General features: G+C 41.5%; 2 protein-coding genes across 2 annotated transcripts; one reads left to right on the plus strand and one right to left on the minus strand.

Moving 5' to 3' along the window:
• Positions 1 to 702: 702 nt before the first annotated feature.
• On the minus strand, positions 703 to 6,927 carry SRSF3 (serine and arginine rich splicing factor 3). The gene is made up of 6 exons (XM_033152569.1): positions 6,731 to 6,927; positions 5,784 to 5,991; positions 4,813 to 4,947; positions 2,755 to 2,793; positions 1,785 to 1,871; positions 703 to 1,556 (listed from the first exon to the last, which is right to left on the minus strand). Exons 2-6 carry the CDS (start codon positions 5,987 to 5,989, stop codon positions 1,529 to 1,531), a joined length of 495 nt encoding a protein of 164 aa, XP_033008460.1. The 5' UTR covers positions 5,990 to 5,991; positions 6,731 to 6,927; the 3' UTR covers positions 703 to 1,528.
• A 6,577-nt stretch (positions 6,928 to 13,504) lies between these two features.
• On the plus strand, positions 13,505 to 16,063 carry LOC117048579 (parathyroid hormone 4-like). The gene is made up of 2 exons (XM_033152570.1): positions 13,505 to 13,648; positions 15,508 to 16,063. Exons 1-2 carry the CDS (start codon positions 13,560 to 13,562, stop codon positions 15,896 to 15,898), a joined length of 480 nt encoding a protein of 159 aa, XP_033008461.1. The 5' UTR covers positions 13,505 to 13,559; the 3' UTR covers positions 15,899 to 16,063.
• The last annotated feature ends 1,939 nt before the right edge of the window (positions 16,064 to 18,002 follow it).

Consider the following 18,002-nt stretch of genomic DNA (forward strand, 5'->3'; position numbering starts at 1 on the left):
CATAGGTTGACAAGGCACAATGGAACTCTGCAAGACAAGTCTTTAATGAAGCATGCATTTCCCCTTTTAGAAGCCAGTTAAGATAGAATATTAAACATTAACAATCTTTGGATGACCATGTAATTTCTCTTAAAAGGCTAGATAATGAAATTAAACCAAATGTTTTCAAGTAGTATGGATTTAATCTAAAATTCACAAGACCAGTTATTTTCTGGGCACAAGACCAATGGATAAACGTTGCATGCAACATTTGCTTTAATGCAGAGCATTTAAAGCTTTGTCGGCATTACAAAGCTTAATTTTTATGCTTAACTAGAATGCCTGCATAGCAAGTTCACTTTTGGTAGACAAGTTTGAGTGCTTCATTACTAAAATGAATGCTCATTGGAGTGCAGCATGCTAAGCCAATCATTATTGTAACTTATTGTGAATGTGTTGTAGTAAGTAGCCATCTATTAGCATAGATGATGACTGAGGTAATTGCCTCTAGGTATTCAAAGAGGTATTTTAAAAGGAGCTATGTGTGTTCTGTTACTTACGTATGAACGTTCTCAGAGTAGCTCATTATCCAAACATTAACACAGTGAAATTTGATTATGGCTTCAAATTGTTCACAATAACAGATTTGAATTAAAACTGTACACAAGTCCATATGAATGTTATATTTGCATGAAAGTATGTCAAAATACGAAAGTTAAATACTTAGAACGATTTGTAACCAAAATTTTAATCCAAAGATCTCAAAGAGTTTACAGTGACATGACAACTTATGCACAATAAGAAAATTTCGCATCTACAATGTACCCTTATGCACCCAAATCCTTTTAAGCTAGTCATCTGTTCTTTTGGTCTGCTCTACAATGAACAGATTAAGCAGTTCACATTTCAGCAGTAAGTACTGATCCACACAAAGATACAAAACTTAATCTACACTTTTACATGGTAGAAGGTAGTTCTGACTAAACTGGTATAAATCAGAACTTGTAAAACAGTATCAAAAACATATAGCTCCCACAAGGCTTTCATAACCCTTTTGCTTACTATTGGTTTTATCCTGTCCATTAACCCTGCTCTCACCCTGCATAGATTGCCCATTTGTGACTGTAGCAAATGCTCATGTGTGTTGTGTACTTCCTTTCAAGTTTAGATCCTGCAGAGATTCCAGAACACAATATTTATATGAAGAACATTTGCCACTTGCATGGCTTTTGAGGTTTTATTTGGTAAGTCTATGCAAGGTTATTAGCTAAACATTAATGCAAATCAAAGTTATGCTTAAGGGTACACTGCAAAGCAACAAGTTATTACACTTCATATGACCTGCTCAGAACCATATACAGATTCACAACTGTTACATTTGTCACCTGTTACAAGAGACAAGAAAAACAAAATTTGACAGCTAAAACATTTTAAAAATGCACCAAGCTTATGAAGTCTTAAAAGAAAACAATGTTCTGTACATACTCCTTTCACATACTCCTTTCTTCAGATCTAATATGACTTCCTGTACACTGCTGTTCCTGAAGTTCTATTTCCTGTCATTTGACCTGGAACGGCTGGATAGAATATACATTGAGATTCTCAGTCAAACAATGGAAGTAGTTCAGTATCATTATTTAAACACTGCCTTGAGTTCATACACCTGAAATTTCAACTAGACAAATACAAATATAATATAATATAAGGCTGTTAATTAGTGCACTAGTGAAAATGACATTCTCTAATAAATATGCTATAGAATTAAACTCTGTATTCAGACATTAAGGTTACGTAAGTGTTCTTACCTACGAGATCTGGAAAATGAACGGGAAGGCTTGTGATTTCTCTCCCTTGACAATGATCTCTCTCTCCTTCTATCTCTAGAAAGGGACCTATAAAAGGAATAATCAGGATTTCAAGAGAATATATTTTTCATGCAATTCTTGAAAAACAGCATACTCAAAATTCACTCCTTGAATAACCTTTTTCTTGTAGCTTAAATTCATATTTTTAAATATGTTGCAAATTAATATGGCTGTAAAATACTAATGTGCACAGGTTTTACTTTCTATTTGAGTAATACATGGTACCAGTGCATTAACTAGTACAGTGCTTGTAAACATGCTTGAAAGTCTTAGTTTATGAAGCACTTTTTAGAATATGTAATTCATCATTGATACTGGGTTCAAAACAAAAGGTATTTTGGTTTATCATAGCATTTGATGCCAGAAAAAACTTTTAAATTGTTTAAAACTGAATTCAGATTAGACTATACTTTAATAAACACATTTGGCATGCATTTTAACACAGCATACTGACAACTGTGCTGGCCAAGTACACTTTCAAAGAAGTCAGAGATTTATGTCACTTCAAGTGTATAATTTAAACTATCATTTGGGCTATGAAATGTCCCACCTGTGCCATCTGCACCACAGTGCCATCTGCTTAAGGGGGTGGGGAGTCCCTTATTCTATAAGCACTATCAGGGGTCAGCAAACTTTTTCAGCAGGGGGCCGGTACACTGTCCCTCAGACCTTGTGGGGGGCCGGACTATATTTTGGAAAAAATAAAAAATAAAGAACGAATTCCCATGCCCCACAAATAACCCAGAGATGCATTTTAAATAAAAGGACACATTCTACTCATGTAAAAATACGCTTATTCCCGGAGCACCCGCAGGCCAGATTTAAAAGGTGATTGGGCCAGATCTGCCCTCCGGGCCTTAGTTTGTCTACCCATGATCTGGACAACCCAAATGCAGCACCAATAGTTTACCTGCTGCGGCTACGGGAGAAGCTTCTCCTTCGTGGAGATCTACAATCAAAAATATAAAAGTGAGTATTTTCATCAATTCAACATTAGTGGGGCGAGGCAATTCCCAACTTGTCAAGTCACTGTTGGGCCCAGTGAATGTGCCAAATAACATGGCACTCATCGTCCAGCAAAATGGAAAGATTCAGGCATTAAAAACTGTGATCAGCACGCTTCCAACCATGAGTTTGCTTTAACTAACACCATGTCATAAGCAAACCTGTCCAATGCAGCACTTCCATCTCAACTCAATCCACTGCCTAGAACACTATACTAAAGTCCCACAAGTAGTCCCAAAATTGGTATAAACCAGTATTTTGGAACCCATGCAAGGTAAAAGTCCGCAACAGGACACAAGGTACCAAGTAAAAGACTAATGCACACCGTGACAAAGCCATTAAACGCCATTAGAACTGCATTATTTGTGAATGTAAAATTTCAAAATGTCATAGTGTGTTTAGTCTAAAGAACCTTAGTTTGCCCAGTTTATCCCAAAAGTAATTGTTTTAAGTTCCGAAAACTGTTAGTAAAACAGTTTAAAGGTGAAAGGAGTTGGCAGATTTTTGCAAGGAAGAACTAAGTTAGCAATTAAACGTAGTTTGCCATCTCGCATGCAAATATACTGCAGTTTAGTTTCTTCTATTAAGTTTCCTTAACACCCTTAAAAGTTTTATTCAAGCAACATATGTATGTTACCACGAAATTATGCACAGCCAGCCTTTGATTGAGAAAAAGTAATTACTTATAAGCCGCTTACTCCTTATTTTTACCAGCAGTAAACTGTATAAGCAGGAAAAACTTACTAGTTTTTGGTTTCAACAAGCTAGAAATGGTGAGGTGAGGCTGCCGGACTGACTGCCAAGAAGAATTTGCTGAAAAGGTTTTGCCAGATGTTGCGTTGTATTTAGTTGGTTGGCGAAGGGGGTGTTGTGGATTTTTCCTGCTTTTTTGTTAGCCGAAGGCTGCTGCTGTAGTTGTTGTGAAGACATTTGGTAAATAAACAGCTGAGCTGATTGGCCGGGAATGTGTGGGCGGTCGAGGTGGCTGCTGCCGATTTGGTTAAGGTTGGAGAGAAGGCTGAGAGAAAACAGCATGCTCGGGAACCAAAGGGCGGTGCAACCTGACGACTGGCCATGCCTGGGTCATGTGAAACGACACCAGCCAAGCTGAATGGGGCGCGCTGGTCACATGACGCTGAAAGGGCTAGTTGACTGGCTAATGCAGACTCAGAGGGTGGTGAGAAGAGACATGATGGTGACTCTGTAACGGGTTCATTTTTATTAATAGATGGACCAAAAAAAGCATAAAAAAATGAAAAACAAGCCATCAGTACAACCATCTATTAGCTAACAAATATTCCTATTGTGTTCTACAGTGAAAGTGAACAGATTTCACTCTTATCTTGTATGGACTTCATTTACCTGAAACAGGCTAAAATCAGCCCTTGCAGAAATAAAGACCTTAAGTATGACTAATAAACACCCAACCAATCTGTCAGGGTCAGAGAATGCATTACTTGTAAAAACCTGCTTTATTTTGAAATTTATTCCTGCATAACTCAAAAGCTGGTCATATTTCAATAGATTTACTATTGTCAGATTTAGCTAAGCAACTGTTCATTGCTTTAGCATTTTAAAAACAGTTGCCTGCCTGGCATCATTGTGCTAAAGTGGAAAAATATCGAGTGGGTGAAAAAGCCAAGCTGTTGTATGCAATGTTTACAACAATGGTGTAAAGAAAAGCAAAAAAACCAAGTTGGAGTACTGGGAAGAAAAAGAAAGTGACTAGAAGATGAACAGACTCCAGAAGAAAAGATGATAATCCGTGTTAGAGGGCACTATCAACTGGTATAGATACCTAAGGATAAAAGTCAGTGTTCAACACAATGTATCCCTCTAACACATGTTCAATGCTTTAAAAATCTGCCTGGGTAGGTATAGATAAACAATTTTTTAAAAAAGTCTATTATGCCAAGTGGTAATACTGCCAACATTACTATACAAGTTCTTTGCTCCTAAATACCTGCGGCGAGGTGGAGGACTTCTCCTGCGATAGTCATCTCGAGGACGTCTACCCCATGAGGGAGGTGGACCACGGTTCCGACTACGTTTTTCACCATTGGAGAGTTCCACCCTGACACGACACCCACAAAGTGTTCTAAGAGAAAAAGGGAAGAGTTGTTAGTTTTAACAGCCTAATAAAACTAAGCCAGAGACTTCAACTAGTGCCCCTGTATTTTCCTAGTTATTTGAACTTCAACACAAAACCATACAAATTCAGTCTAATTTTGTTTTGCTTAACTGAAAATTAGACTGGGGAGCAGTATTTCATTCCTAAGAAGCAGCCAGCACTTAAAATGGTTTTGATCATATAGAATGCATATTCAGCATATGACATCTTATAGATGTCAAAATAAAAATGTTTTTAAATCAACTACAGACTGAGCCATTAAGAGCCTGCAATGTTGAGCATATTTCCATTAAAAAAATTTTTTTTTAAATGTTTGAAACAGGGCACTCAGTGTTTCCAAACTTGATAGCTGTGCAAAATCTAAAAGTTCAGGAATAATATGCAACGTTTAAACTCTACTCAAAATAAACTCTTCTTACACAAGCAAATGATTACATTTCACACAAATCTAACAGACTGTTAGTATGAATTACTCCCCAGCCCCACTAACCCCCACAGAAAATCAGTTCGTATCTGAAGTGTGCATGCACACGAAAGCTCATACCAAGAACAAACTTAGTTGGTCTCTAAGGTGCTACTGGAAGGATTTTTTAAATTTTATTTTGTTTTGACTATGGCAGACCAACACGGCTACCTACCTGTAACTAGTTCTATTTCAGTTAGACCTCTCCAGGTACAGAAGCCAGGCAATTTGTGACCAAGAAAGTAAGAAATCTAACGACCAACTTCTTTTCAATCAAAGCAGCATATTATATTAATAGAGTATACACACAAGTTCAACCTAAATGCAAGTGAATCTTTACCTCCCATCTAGTTCTCTGACTGCATCAGCAGCATCACGTGGGTCTTCAAATTCAACGAAAGCAAACCCAGGGGGATTTCTAGCAACCCACACACTGCGTAGTGGTCCATAGTAGCCAAAAGCTCGTTCCAATTCAGTTTTGTTGCCATTGTTCCCAAGGTTACCTACATAAACCTTGCAGTCCAGTGGACACGAATCACGATGCATCTCTGAAATACATGCAAGGAAAAACTGGTTTGCCTTCTGCTCATAATATTTCTTAAATAGTTAGGGAACCTTTTGGTTTATAAGGTATTTGTAACAGGCTCAAGAGTTTGAAAATACAGTGCAGATGACTTGACTTACAATGCAGAACTATTCATACATTTAAGTCCATCTTTTAATCTACTTTAGAAATATAATCCATTGTTCCAAGGTACTAATAATCTTATATTGAAGACCCATATTCTGGGCCCTTGAAACACGTAAGCGAAGTCAAAATTATGAGACCTCGATATAAGAAAGTTGTCGATCCTTTCCCCCATTTGAGGGTGTGTCCAGGGGTTGACGACTCGTCTTGGAAGGGCGTGTTGTGTTCAGATCCCCAAAGCAGGCCTCCCTCAAGGCAGCCTGTGGTGATTTGAGCTGGGCCTCAGGCTCGCTCACGAGGAGACAAAAAGGGCTTCTTACGCCTTAGGTAACTGGCGCGCCTACTACTGAGCGGTTTCCCGCCCATCGCGGCGGCCTCTGGCCCTCACAATTCTCTCTCGGTTCGACTCGAGCCTGCGCATATAATACCCACCACGCCGCCCCTCACGCTCAAGCAGTCCGCCTCCCTTTTCATCTCCTCCCCGGGACCAACATCCCGGCGGGAGACCCGACGTTACTTCAATCACACAAAATGGCGGCGGCTCTTTGTCCGCTGCCGCAACCGCGAGGCCTTCCATCCCGACCAAGCCCCTCCCTCACCGGCTGCCGGGCCAGGAGTATGACGGACTCTCGCGAGTAACCGCTACAGGGTTTTATGATATATATTTTTTGTTCGGTCGCCTCCGCCGTCTCCCTCGCTTCTCGCCCCTTAGCCACCGAACTCGATCGCTGCGTCGCCCGTTTTCCCGCCAAGACTCGATTCGGCCGCCGCTCCCACTTCGTCGCACTGGACAAAATGGCGGAAGGCGCCTACACACACCGAGTTTATATATGTCCTGCCCACCTAGCACGTGACTAGGATTCTCACCAATTACACGTCGCTTCTCCGGTGATCGACAGTTCCTTGCGCCCTACCCCCTTTCTCAGAGAGACGGCTCCGCCTCAAGGAGCAGATCCTTCCTGACGTTTCTTGTTCGCTTAGTAGTGCCTGCTCCTATTGCCCAGAAGGCCGGGCCACTGTCACCGTGGCAACCAGAGAATAGGTGGGGCGGGGCCGACAGTGCCTCACGAAGAGACCGGACATTATGGTGGAAACGTGTGGGGCGGAAAGTGTCCCGGTATTTTCCTAAAGGCCGGTGGGGCTTCCTTCAACTGCTCCATTTCCACTTCGACGCAACCACTTTTCAAATTTCCCGGATGAGCTCCTTGTTTTAAAGGGCGTCCATTTTTTTTTTAGAGGCGCGGCATCTCTCGCTTCAGGTTTAACCTGAACCCGCACTGGATTGGGCGGACGACCCACATCGCCATTAATCCTTAAAAGGGAATTTAAGGCGGCCGGCCGCAGTTCTGATTCTTTTCTCCTAACGATTTACAAAGTGGGCCTTGTTTCCGAAGAGCTATGTTTTCCCTTTGCAGAGGTGTTGCCCGTCCCAGGTGCTGTACGAAAAAGGCTATAATTTTGCCAACTGTGTTGTGACTTTGTTCCTAGAGGGGTTGGGAGATAGGGACCCCGTTCCCACACCTGATCTGGCTTCAGCTGGCCTCAGAATAGGAAGGACAAGGAACCTGATGCTGTCAGAGCGAGTGGTGGGATGGTTAATTGGCCCTGCTGTGACAGATGAGGTAGCCCGTCGGCTGGCAAGTTGTGTGGAAAGGTGATGAGGGCAAAGTGTTTTGGGATGCTATCTGCCAACTCCTAGGGGCCGAAGTCCCTTTGGCCGCCCAAGAGAATATTTCGGGGGGCACCACCCCACACAAAGTTGATTGCCAATACCATTCATATAGTGTGGGTGTGCCCCATCATGTGATTATGTGGGGAAGGGCTTACCTAGGTCCCCAAATATTTTATTCAAGTTGGCACCCCTGTAATCTGACAGTTTTTGGCCAGGTATGCAAAAGATGAGCGAGGCCATTTTCCCTCAGTGGGGGTCAAAATCCCACCACCTGCTTCCCAACCCTGAGTACTGTGTAGGGCACCACTATGGGATAGTCCTAGCAGTGTGTGATTGTGTGTAGCTGTGGTTGCCCTTTTTGTGTCCTAATCCCTCTGGGTTGCTTGGCAAAAAAGAAAAAGAAAAAGTATTCCCTGAGCATCAGGGTCCTTTCTGCAGGCTTATTGCCATGTGGTGAAAGAAATACCATATTTTCATGTGAGTGCTCTGTTGTGTGACCTCTCCTTCCTCCTCTTCGGGACTTACACTTCTAAAAGTACACTTTTGTGAATCCTTACATTTGGAAGATAGCATTGTAGTATGTGTGACCCTGTCGGTCTGCCACCTAGTGGCTAGCAAATAAACCTGTTTGCTTTTCTGGAAATAAAAGCCGGTTTTTTACCTGTTTCCCCACAGTTTTCTATCTGAATAGCTCCTCTGCTATTTTGTCACCCACACAGGAGTGCTTTCTGTTGTAGAGTGGTCTGAAGTTATTCTAACTTAAAACCCCAGAAGGCCACAAGGCCTATAAAGATATCATACATATGGAGGCAAATAGTTTTGTTTCGCATGAATGCTATGTAAAAAGCTGGACATGTCATGTGCTCTTAATATAATTTTATGAGTTAGGTGGGGTAGGTTGTATGCCTGAGCTTCCTTCTAATTCCTGGATCCAGCATTGATTCAATTCCTGGAATAGCCAGATTAGCTTCCTGGTGAGGTAATGGCCTTCTAAGTATGTGCCATTAGGTAACAAAGGAAGTGGTTCTGTGCCAGATAACAAATATGTGGGTTCCCCCCCCCAACTCACTGGTAGTTAGAAAGACAAAAGCAAGAATTGAGAGTTGAGTGATGTAAGCTAGAAGCTGGAAAACAGAGCTAGGCTCAGGTTGTATATATGTTGTATACATGTGTAAATAAACCATTGATCCTAAAGACACCATAGTCTCTGCTGTCCGCATATGTCGTGATGTCACGACGTGTGCGCAGCCTCCTGGGGGGACTGCGCATGTGTGGACACGTGCAGTCCACCCAAAATGGCGGGCGCGATCGGCTGGCGCCCCTTCCGACCGGTGCCGGGCCGGGCCGAGTTTTAAGGCTGCAGCGGGCGAACAGCAGCGGGCGAACAGCTGCTTAAAACTCGGTGCGGCGCAGCGCCGGTTGGAAGGGGTGCCGGCCGGTTGCGCCCGCCATCTTGGGTGGACATGCGCAGTCTACCCAAGATGGCGGGTGCGATCGGCCGGCACCCCTTCTGTGCGGTGCGGCAACTTTTAAGGCTACAGCACGTGAACAGCAGCACAGACGCTGTGCTGCTGTTCGCACGTTGCAGCCTTTTAAAAGTTGCCGCGCCGCCGGTGTCAATCGTGGGGGTGGGGCCTGCCCCCCGAGTGTCACCCCCCCAGGGTAGTACCCGGGGCGGACCGCGCCCTGCCCCCTTGCTCCGCCCCTGATATAATCACATCTTTATGGAGTGTTCAAAGAGAAAAATGGAGGGCAGGTTTAGGATTTAGAATGGATTTTTTGTCCTGCAATATGCTCCACTTCTTTAGACACTTTTATCCAATCCTGGGATACTCTTGAACTCAGTACTGGAAGCCAGCTTGTAACCATCTGGTAACTATTGTTCAGTGAAGGCCAGCAGTTTGAAGCTTCCATAACTACTACTGCAGGAGTTAAAAATGATGCTGGATGCAACACCCATTCTCTAAAAGTAGAGCTGCTGAGATATTTCCTAGAATTCAACTTCCCATGGTTAGTGGAATTGAGTAGCCATGGCAGCACACTTTGTCTATGATAGAATGCTTTAAGTTGTCATTCAATGAGCATCTTTCAATTTCTCTGGCTGACATTCACTTGCTCAGACAAATGGAATCATAGTTCTTATTATAATGGTAGTTGCCCCTCAATTACATAAAGGTGGTTATAAAGATCAGATGTTTTAGACTTGGCTATGGCTAGTGCTTATTAGCCTGCAAACACGTAACTATGACAGAAACATCATTTGCGTTAACTTTTTTGGGTGTCCTGGAAACTAGAAAGAGATCACAGGAGTTTAGCAACCAATTTAGCAACCTCTATTTAAATCTTTTAATTGGTTACAAGTTTTGACCTTTTCAATAAATGGCTCTTATGCCAGGAACTGAGTTGTTACAAAGCTAGAAGCCTGTAGTGATTAGCTGATGAACACAATGGCTCAAAATAAACAATTCTAGCCCCAGATGGTACAAGGCAGAACCCGTTAAGTCTGTACATTGGTATTTGGCTACTACTTTTTATGTTATGAACATCATGAAAATGATCCTACATTTAAGTGTAGCTGCAATGAGGCACAAACAGCTATACCAATATGACTGCATAGAAAATATATATGACATTCAATGGTGTCCATGTGCTAGCAAAATGGGCTTTCACTCATGCATTCCTGTCATCTCACCCTCACCTTTCAGCTCCTGCACACTCTCGGAATCTGTGTTGGACAATTTGGGAATCATTGAGTAGATGGGCAGTGGGCAGGCAGAGAGGAAATCCTATTGTGAAAGCAGAAGTCCAGGTTATGAGGTACTGGCTCTGTTCAGCTGCTGGTATTATATAATTTGCACTGCCTTTCTATTGTCTTATTTAATTTGTGCCATAATTCTTGAAAGGTGCCTTGGAAATCCAAATCTGAGAGGCAATACTGCAAGTGGCTGTTGGTGGTGTCCACTCTCTGCCGACTCTGGCCTAAATGGAAGTGAACTTGCACCAGCCACAGGTGGCTGTTGCCTTCACCACTGGACTACAGAGTGGGGAAGCAGTCAGCAGAGGAGGCACAGGCCTCAGATGCACCCAGAGAAACTTACCTTTACCACAGAGAAGAGACTGATGTGGGTCTAAAAGCTTCAGGAACATGAACTTGCTCTGAAAGCGTACTGTACTGGGAAAAGAAGCAGACTCATTTACCTGGCAGTGGAGTGGAGGTTGGGGCAAGGGGACAGAAACCAAGGGAAAATAGAGCTGTGATTTATTTATCTGTGAAGAGAACCCTGTGATGGGAGGAATGCAGAACTTCCTTAGCAAGGAATAAGGGTCTCACCAATAGTTCTCGGTGAAAGTGAGGGGTTTGGGGAGCTCTGAAGATGCTTTGAGACTAAAATCCACTAGACCAGGCACCCCCAAACTCGGCCCTCCAGATGTTTTTGGGACTACAACTCCCACCATCCCTAGCTAACAGGACCAGTGATCAGGGATGATGGGAACTGTAGTCCCAAAACATCTGGAGGGCTGAGTTTGGGGATGCCTGCATTAGACAACTATAAAGAAAGAAAACTGAGAACGTCAAATAAACGATAGATGAAGGTAGCAGAATTCTTTTTCTGTGCAAGGCTGAGAGGCACATATGTAAGATCAGTTCTGATGTTCAGAACAGCAGGTTGCTGCCTTATATCAAAGCTCAAAGAGCAGGCCTGCTGAGATAGCACTGCTGGGGAAGTATTTAGGTGAGCCCTCACAGCCCTGCATCTTCTGACTCTAGCTATGCCCCATCTCCATACATTTCTGATCTGTGGATGGGCAGTGACATCTGCTTATGCAGCATCTGAGGAAAGTGTTGCATGTGTAATAGCAAAGCCCCATCCTGTTACGCCAGAGAGATATTCTGGGTCGGTTTGCAAGTTACTGTTGGTGACACTGGGTGGATGCAGGAGACTTCACTGGGGGCATCCTGAATATTTGTTTGCCATTGAGGCTGCCATAGTTCAACCAAGACTGATAAACATAAACCCTAAATTTGGGGTGGGCTGTGTAGCTGAGGCTCCAATACTTTGGCCACCTCATGAGAAGAGAAGACTCCCTGAAGAGACCCTGATGTTGGGAAAGATGGAGGGCACAAGGAGAAGGGGACAACAGAGGACGAGATGGTTGGACAGTGTTCTCGAAGCGACTAGCATGAGTTTGGCGAAACTGCGGGAGGCAGTGGAGGATAGGGGTACCTGGTGTGCTCTGGTCCATGGGATCAAGAAGAGTCGGACACGACTGAACGACTGAACAACAACCAATTTTTAGTTGGATATACCGGTATTAATATCCCACTTCATATTTCCACGCTGAGCCCTGGCACTGAAGGCATATTGTGACCATGTACCATTGTAAATCCTGGTCCAATTCAAAATCTGACAATAACATGTCAAGAAGAGGAAGTTTGCTCCTTGCCTTGTTCATATGCTCAGTTCTCCACTTCTCCAGCTGCCTTCTAGAAAAAATCAAGCTGATTCTTACCGTAAACATGTGGTGCTGATCCAGAAATTATATCAAAAGTTATCCAGCAAGAAATGGCTGGAATAAGTCCCCCAGTGATAAAAAGTCTCACATTCTTCAGCCTTGCTATTGATCCCAACCTCCATAGCATGATTTTACGAACCTATGAAAATGACAGGATGGGAGATATTTCAAAAACAGGAGGTCCCAGTGCCTTAATCACTAGCCAAATAGTAAACTTTATTGTCCAAAGTTGATTGTCTCTGGGAGAATCACATCTTTCATTTATACAAGGAGGAAAAGATCTTAGTCATAGAATATGATACGCAGCTCATACCTATTGTTAAGTGTAGTCACAGAGCAACTATAAAAGAGCTAGGAAAGGAGCACACTGTCATTGCAGCAGGAGGGTCACTAGAGATCTGCTAGCAACAAGTAAGACTCCACAAATCAACTTTACCATACTCCAATACAAGGAGAAATAGTAAGTACTCTACATTACACTGCTATTTTTAACCTGTTGGGCTTAAAACTCTATATACACTTACCTGGATATAAGCCCCATTGAACTTATTTCTGAGTAGACATGTATAGGGTTGCACTGTTAAATATTTTCTTTCAACTAATATTTAATTAAGATATTATCTGTTATATGTAGCTATACAAATATATCCCAAATATATTATTGACAAAATCTGTCAATAAGCGATTACAGTACTGGAAAAATTGAACCGATGGCTTGTGCCATTCAGGATGTATTTTGTGTATTCACATATTTCTTGAAAACCAGTTCTGGTTCAGATCAGAATATTTGATTTGTTCCCTCCAAAAGCAAACATTTTTATATACATATTATGCTATTGCTTTTCATAGGTTATACTACCCCGAGTGAAGATTGCAGTAATATATTTATGACAGTAATATTTGGAATCCAGTATATATTTAAAAGATGGTTTTCTATTGTTTCAAATTAAAACCCTTTGTGTCCTAATATACAAATAAAATACACTATGGAATTATGCGGCTTTTGTTGTCACAGTAAATATGAAAAGGCAGAGAATAGTATTTCTTTAAAAATTATATATTTCAGGCCAATATTTCTTATCTGCCACTATGGTTTATTTTTACTATCCATACTTCCTATCTGCCACTATGGTTTAATTTTACTATCCATTATTTAAGTGGAATATGTTATACTGGTAGCTGCAAGTTGCATTTCAATGTCCATCTTATTTCATTTTGTTTAATAGTTTACAAGAAAGAAGATGCTTTTGTCCCAAAGATATCTACAGATGGTGACATTTTTGTCCATTTTTTTTCTTGTTTGGTTTGCAACATGTCAAGAAACCAAAACGTAAGAATATTTTTTTAGTTAAATTTTTGATAAGCTTTATTTTAATATGATGGGGTTGTTGTTGTTGTTGTTGTTTTTTACTGTGTTGACTTTTGGATGGAAAAAATGGTAACATTGGGGTAATGCTTTACAATATAATGTATTTTTCTGAAGGAGGTCACTGTGCAAACAAATGTTTAGCATCATTTGTAATTTTAAAAATGATTTTTCTTTAAAATCTGATACATTTGGAAGATGCTTTTAAAAACAAGATTATCCTGTACTGAAAGTCACAAGATAGCTAAGGGAAAGGGCAAAGTCTTCTTGTTGTTAGAGCTTTCTAAGATGGTTTCAAAAACCATAAAGAATCTTTTGTTCATTCCTAGATAGTGATAAGGGTGAGAAAGCTACCTCTTTTAACACGTCAAAGCACAAATCCATAACAAAATCAGAAACAATGAAGACAGCTACATATGTTATTCACATGTCTGTCCTGTTCACATATATTAGCCTGGTTTAGACATAATGGGAAACCAGTTGCTCGCCACATGAGCGAGCCCACATGAACCTCAGGCTCACATGGTCTGCTGGTCATAAGGTTAGTACCTCTTGCTAAAATCTCTCCAGCCTGGGCATAAAGAGGAACTGGGGCTTGTTTAAAAATGGAAGCTTCCAATCTCCTTGTGGCCACGGGAGAGAGATGCATAGAAACTTGAGACTCATACAGGCTCTTTCATGGAGTAGGAAATCATGGTTTCCCATTATGTCTGAAACAGGCCAAAGTATGTGGTAGTCTTGACATGAAAATGGGTGCATGGATCAGGAAATATGACTCCCCCCCCCCTTTTACCTCCCTGCACCCCATCAGTCCAGGCAATTTTCTCCTAGCCCAGTTTCTGGAGCAGGGAGTACACCACAACTTTATTACAAAGATGGAGCACACACACAAATACAGTAATAAAGAAATGTGACTGCTATCATCATGTCTAACATAGGACACAGGAACATATTTATAATGAATCAGACCATTGGTTCATCCAGCGAAGCCCTAACCACTCTCCAAGGTTTCAGGCAGGAGAGAGGTGTGGCAGTGGGGTCGGCATGGTTCAAATGCACTGGCAGAGCCAATCTGATGCATTTAGTGGTGTCTGCACTGCAGCGACCTCTATGCCACTCTACCCCTCAAACACAGATGTTGAGAGGTCAGGCGCCATTCCCATCCATGCTGTCCATAACTGGATAGGAGTCTTTCTCAGTCTTACCTGCACATGCTGTTTAACCTTGAATGTTTTGCCTGCAAACCATGTGCTCTACCACTGACTTATGATCCTTTCCAAAGTATGGCCCTCAGTGGGCTCTCTTTGGTCAATGGTACTATAATGAGCAGGCAGGTTTTGTGAGTAACAGCTAGCTATGCCACTGCAAAAAGTCCATTGAATTCAGTGGAACATATTCCAAAACAAGCATGCATAGAACTGTAGCCTTACAGTCCAATCCTCTATATGCCTACTTAGAAGTAATTCCTACTGAGTTCAATGGAACTTATTCTGAGGTAGTGTTTAAAGAATTACAAAAAAGGCAGATGAGGAGCTGTGGGACTTGCATGGCTTTGGGGACTGTCAACTTTGCATTGATCAGTCCAATTCTACAAAGAAAATAACGAATGCAGATGTCAAACATCTTAAGTGGTCAGCACTGGTTCAGACCCCAGGAATACCAAACACTACTTTTGCAAGCAGTTAGATGGCATCAAGGTTGGACACAATCCCTTAGTAATCTTGGTTTCCTCATCTTTAACTAATATACTTGAAATGTTTTCTTGCTTTGTTGTGAATGTGTTTCTGCTTCTCAAGCACCGTGCTGGCTTTTTCACATTTCAGTAAGAGAGGAGTGGCAGAATTCCAGTTCTTGCATAACAAAGGAAATCTCCGTGAAGAGTTAAACCGACTGATTTGGCTCCACCAAGCCATGGGAGGAGTGCACACAGCCGTGGGCAGGGACATCCCGCAGGCACACATTGTGTGGACCTCACCAAAGAACCAAGACCTCTCCGATCTCTCTGATGGAACTGGCAGAGAAGAGTCTCTAGAGATGATGAAGCAACTGCTGCTGGGATTGCTGGAGAAGGAAGAGCCTGTTGCTGTCCTCAGGAAAACAAACGTGTTGCAGTATCTAAAGAATGTAAAGGGTAACCAGGACCTGCAAGATCTTTCTGACATATTTCAAGGTAGAGATCAAGATGGCAAAAGAAATCTCAGCACCCAGACATAGATTTCCTGACCGAACCTATTGCAGTCCAACTGCTACTTGAGATATATACACTGAGGGAGATCAAAAGAAAATTTGATTAACAAAGAAAAGGTGTGTTTGTGCCATTTACTACTCCTTCGCATTGTTGAAAGGCCAGAACATTTCCCCCTTATTCCAATTATTAAACAGGAAGGAATTTCCCCCTTCTAGATAGCACAAATCTTTTATAATTGCTAGAAATATTGCCAGGGGCTATATATTATTATTGCTACTTCACTCCTTTGCATTTGTTGGAACAATTTTATTGAGGTATTTGTGCATGCAGGTTCTGCTGGGGTACATGGAAAGTATTCACTCTTTGTCCCTTATACTCATTTCCTGCTTCCACCACCTATATAATTACTTGAGGTCTTTTGTGCCTGTTTTCTACTGTTCCCCTTTAGCAATGTGGGTATAAATTATAATAAAGCACATGTCTAAGAAAACACCTAGGCTGGAAAGCAAATTCAAATGCTCTATAATACATTTTTTTCATGTAAAAATGCATACTTCTAAATACGCACCCCTGGTTCTTTGAGCATATTAATGTTGTCTCCTTACTTCAGAAAGAATGCTTTTTACAGTAAGAATTGGAATCTTAGGCAAACAAGAATAAGACCCATTGAACACCATGGGACTTACTTTTGAGTAAACATGCATTGGATCAGGCTGCAGCAATTCAGACCTACTCAAGGTTTTCAAAAGGAATCAAGTCATCCATAATAATGCCTCAACCTATCACCCACATCTAGCTGATTAGAACACTTAGTAGAAAAGCCCAAATATGCATATTTTCAAATGTAAAAACATTCTGCTGCAACTCTGAAGATGTGGAATTGGAAGCAACCATTGCAAGTAACTAGTTAGCTGCTTGAACAAAATATTTCAGATACTACATACCTCTGGAAGAAGTATGCTGAGGGTTCCCACTTTCCAGAGGGATGAAAAGGTTTTGTCAGAAGTGTTGCCCAGGAGGGCATCAGACTCTTAATCTCAAGGTCGTGGGTTCGAGCCCCACATTGGGCAAAATATTCCTGCATTGCAGGGGGTTAGACTAGATGACCCTCGTGATTTCTTTCAACTCTACAATTCTATGAGAGAGATAAGGTGCAGATTGCATACCTTAAACCTAAAACAATGTGATGTGAGAGAACGAAATGTTGATTGTTCTGTTAGGCTCAAGTGTTGGTAATGTAATTGGCATTAAAAGTGGGTTAAATACAGCTCCCTGAGGAGTCTCTAAACACAGCCCTGCATCCAGGTTTCTCCTAATCCTAGGAAAGTGGGTAATTATAGGGGTCAACTTTCACTTAAAGAGTGAAAAAGAGACAGTGCTGTTAATTCACTCTACCTGAATACAACACAGAAACCATATTACACAGATGGTGAATGTAACAATTTAAAATGGGCTCATACTAATGCACAATATGAAATTCTGTTGTACACCACTGACATTCAGTGTATAATCAGTGTATAATCAACGTTTGGCCATGAGCAGATCGCAGACTGGTTAGATTTTGGATGTCCAGGCACCAGATACTAAACCACCTTGCAGATTTTGTTTTGGGGGGCTCTGCCTGAGCATCTTATTACTTAATGTGGGACAAGTTTGTTTTTTTCTTTTGCAAATACATTTGTATTTTATATCTCAATTTCCCCCTGGAAAATCTCTGAAGGCTATCATAAGTAGAGGCTGGATCTGGCCTTCACATCCCATTTTTGTCATGGTTTCTTAGTTTCTAATGCCATATTTCAGATCTAAACTAGTTTGGGGAAACATATGCAAAATTCTGAATACAAAATTCAAAATACAATTATTAGCAAATAAGCCCCACTGAACACAGTGTGACTTATTCCCAAGTCAACAAGTGCAGGGCTGAGATGTTATACAAAGCTACCTTTGTACATTCCAAAGGAGTAATAAATGGCAAGAACACATTTTGTCCTTCATATTTAATAATACTGTATGTTAAACAATATGTACAAATGCTAAAATACATATGTAGTATTGCTATAGCATTGTTATTCAGGTCACCGAAAATATTCAAGGTTTCATTTACTTTAAATATAATGCTTAAGCTGTATT

The sequence above is a fragment of the Lacerta agilis genome, chromosome 6 (genome assembly GCF_009819535.1).
Source record: "Lacerta agilis isolate rLacAgi1 chromosome 6, rLacAgi1.pri, whole genome shotgun sequence".
Taxonomy (NCBI): Eukaryota; Metazoa; Chordata; class Lepidosauria; order Squamata; family Lacertidae; genus Lacerta; species Lacerta agilis.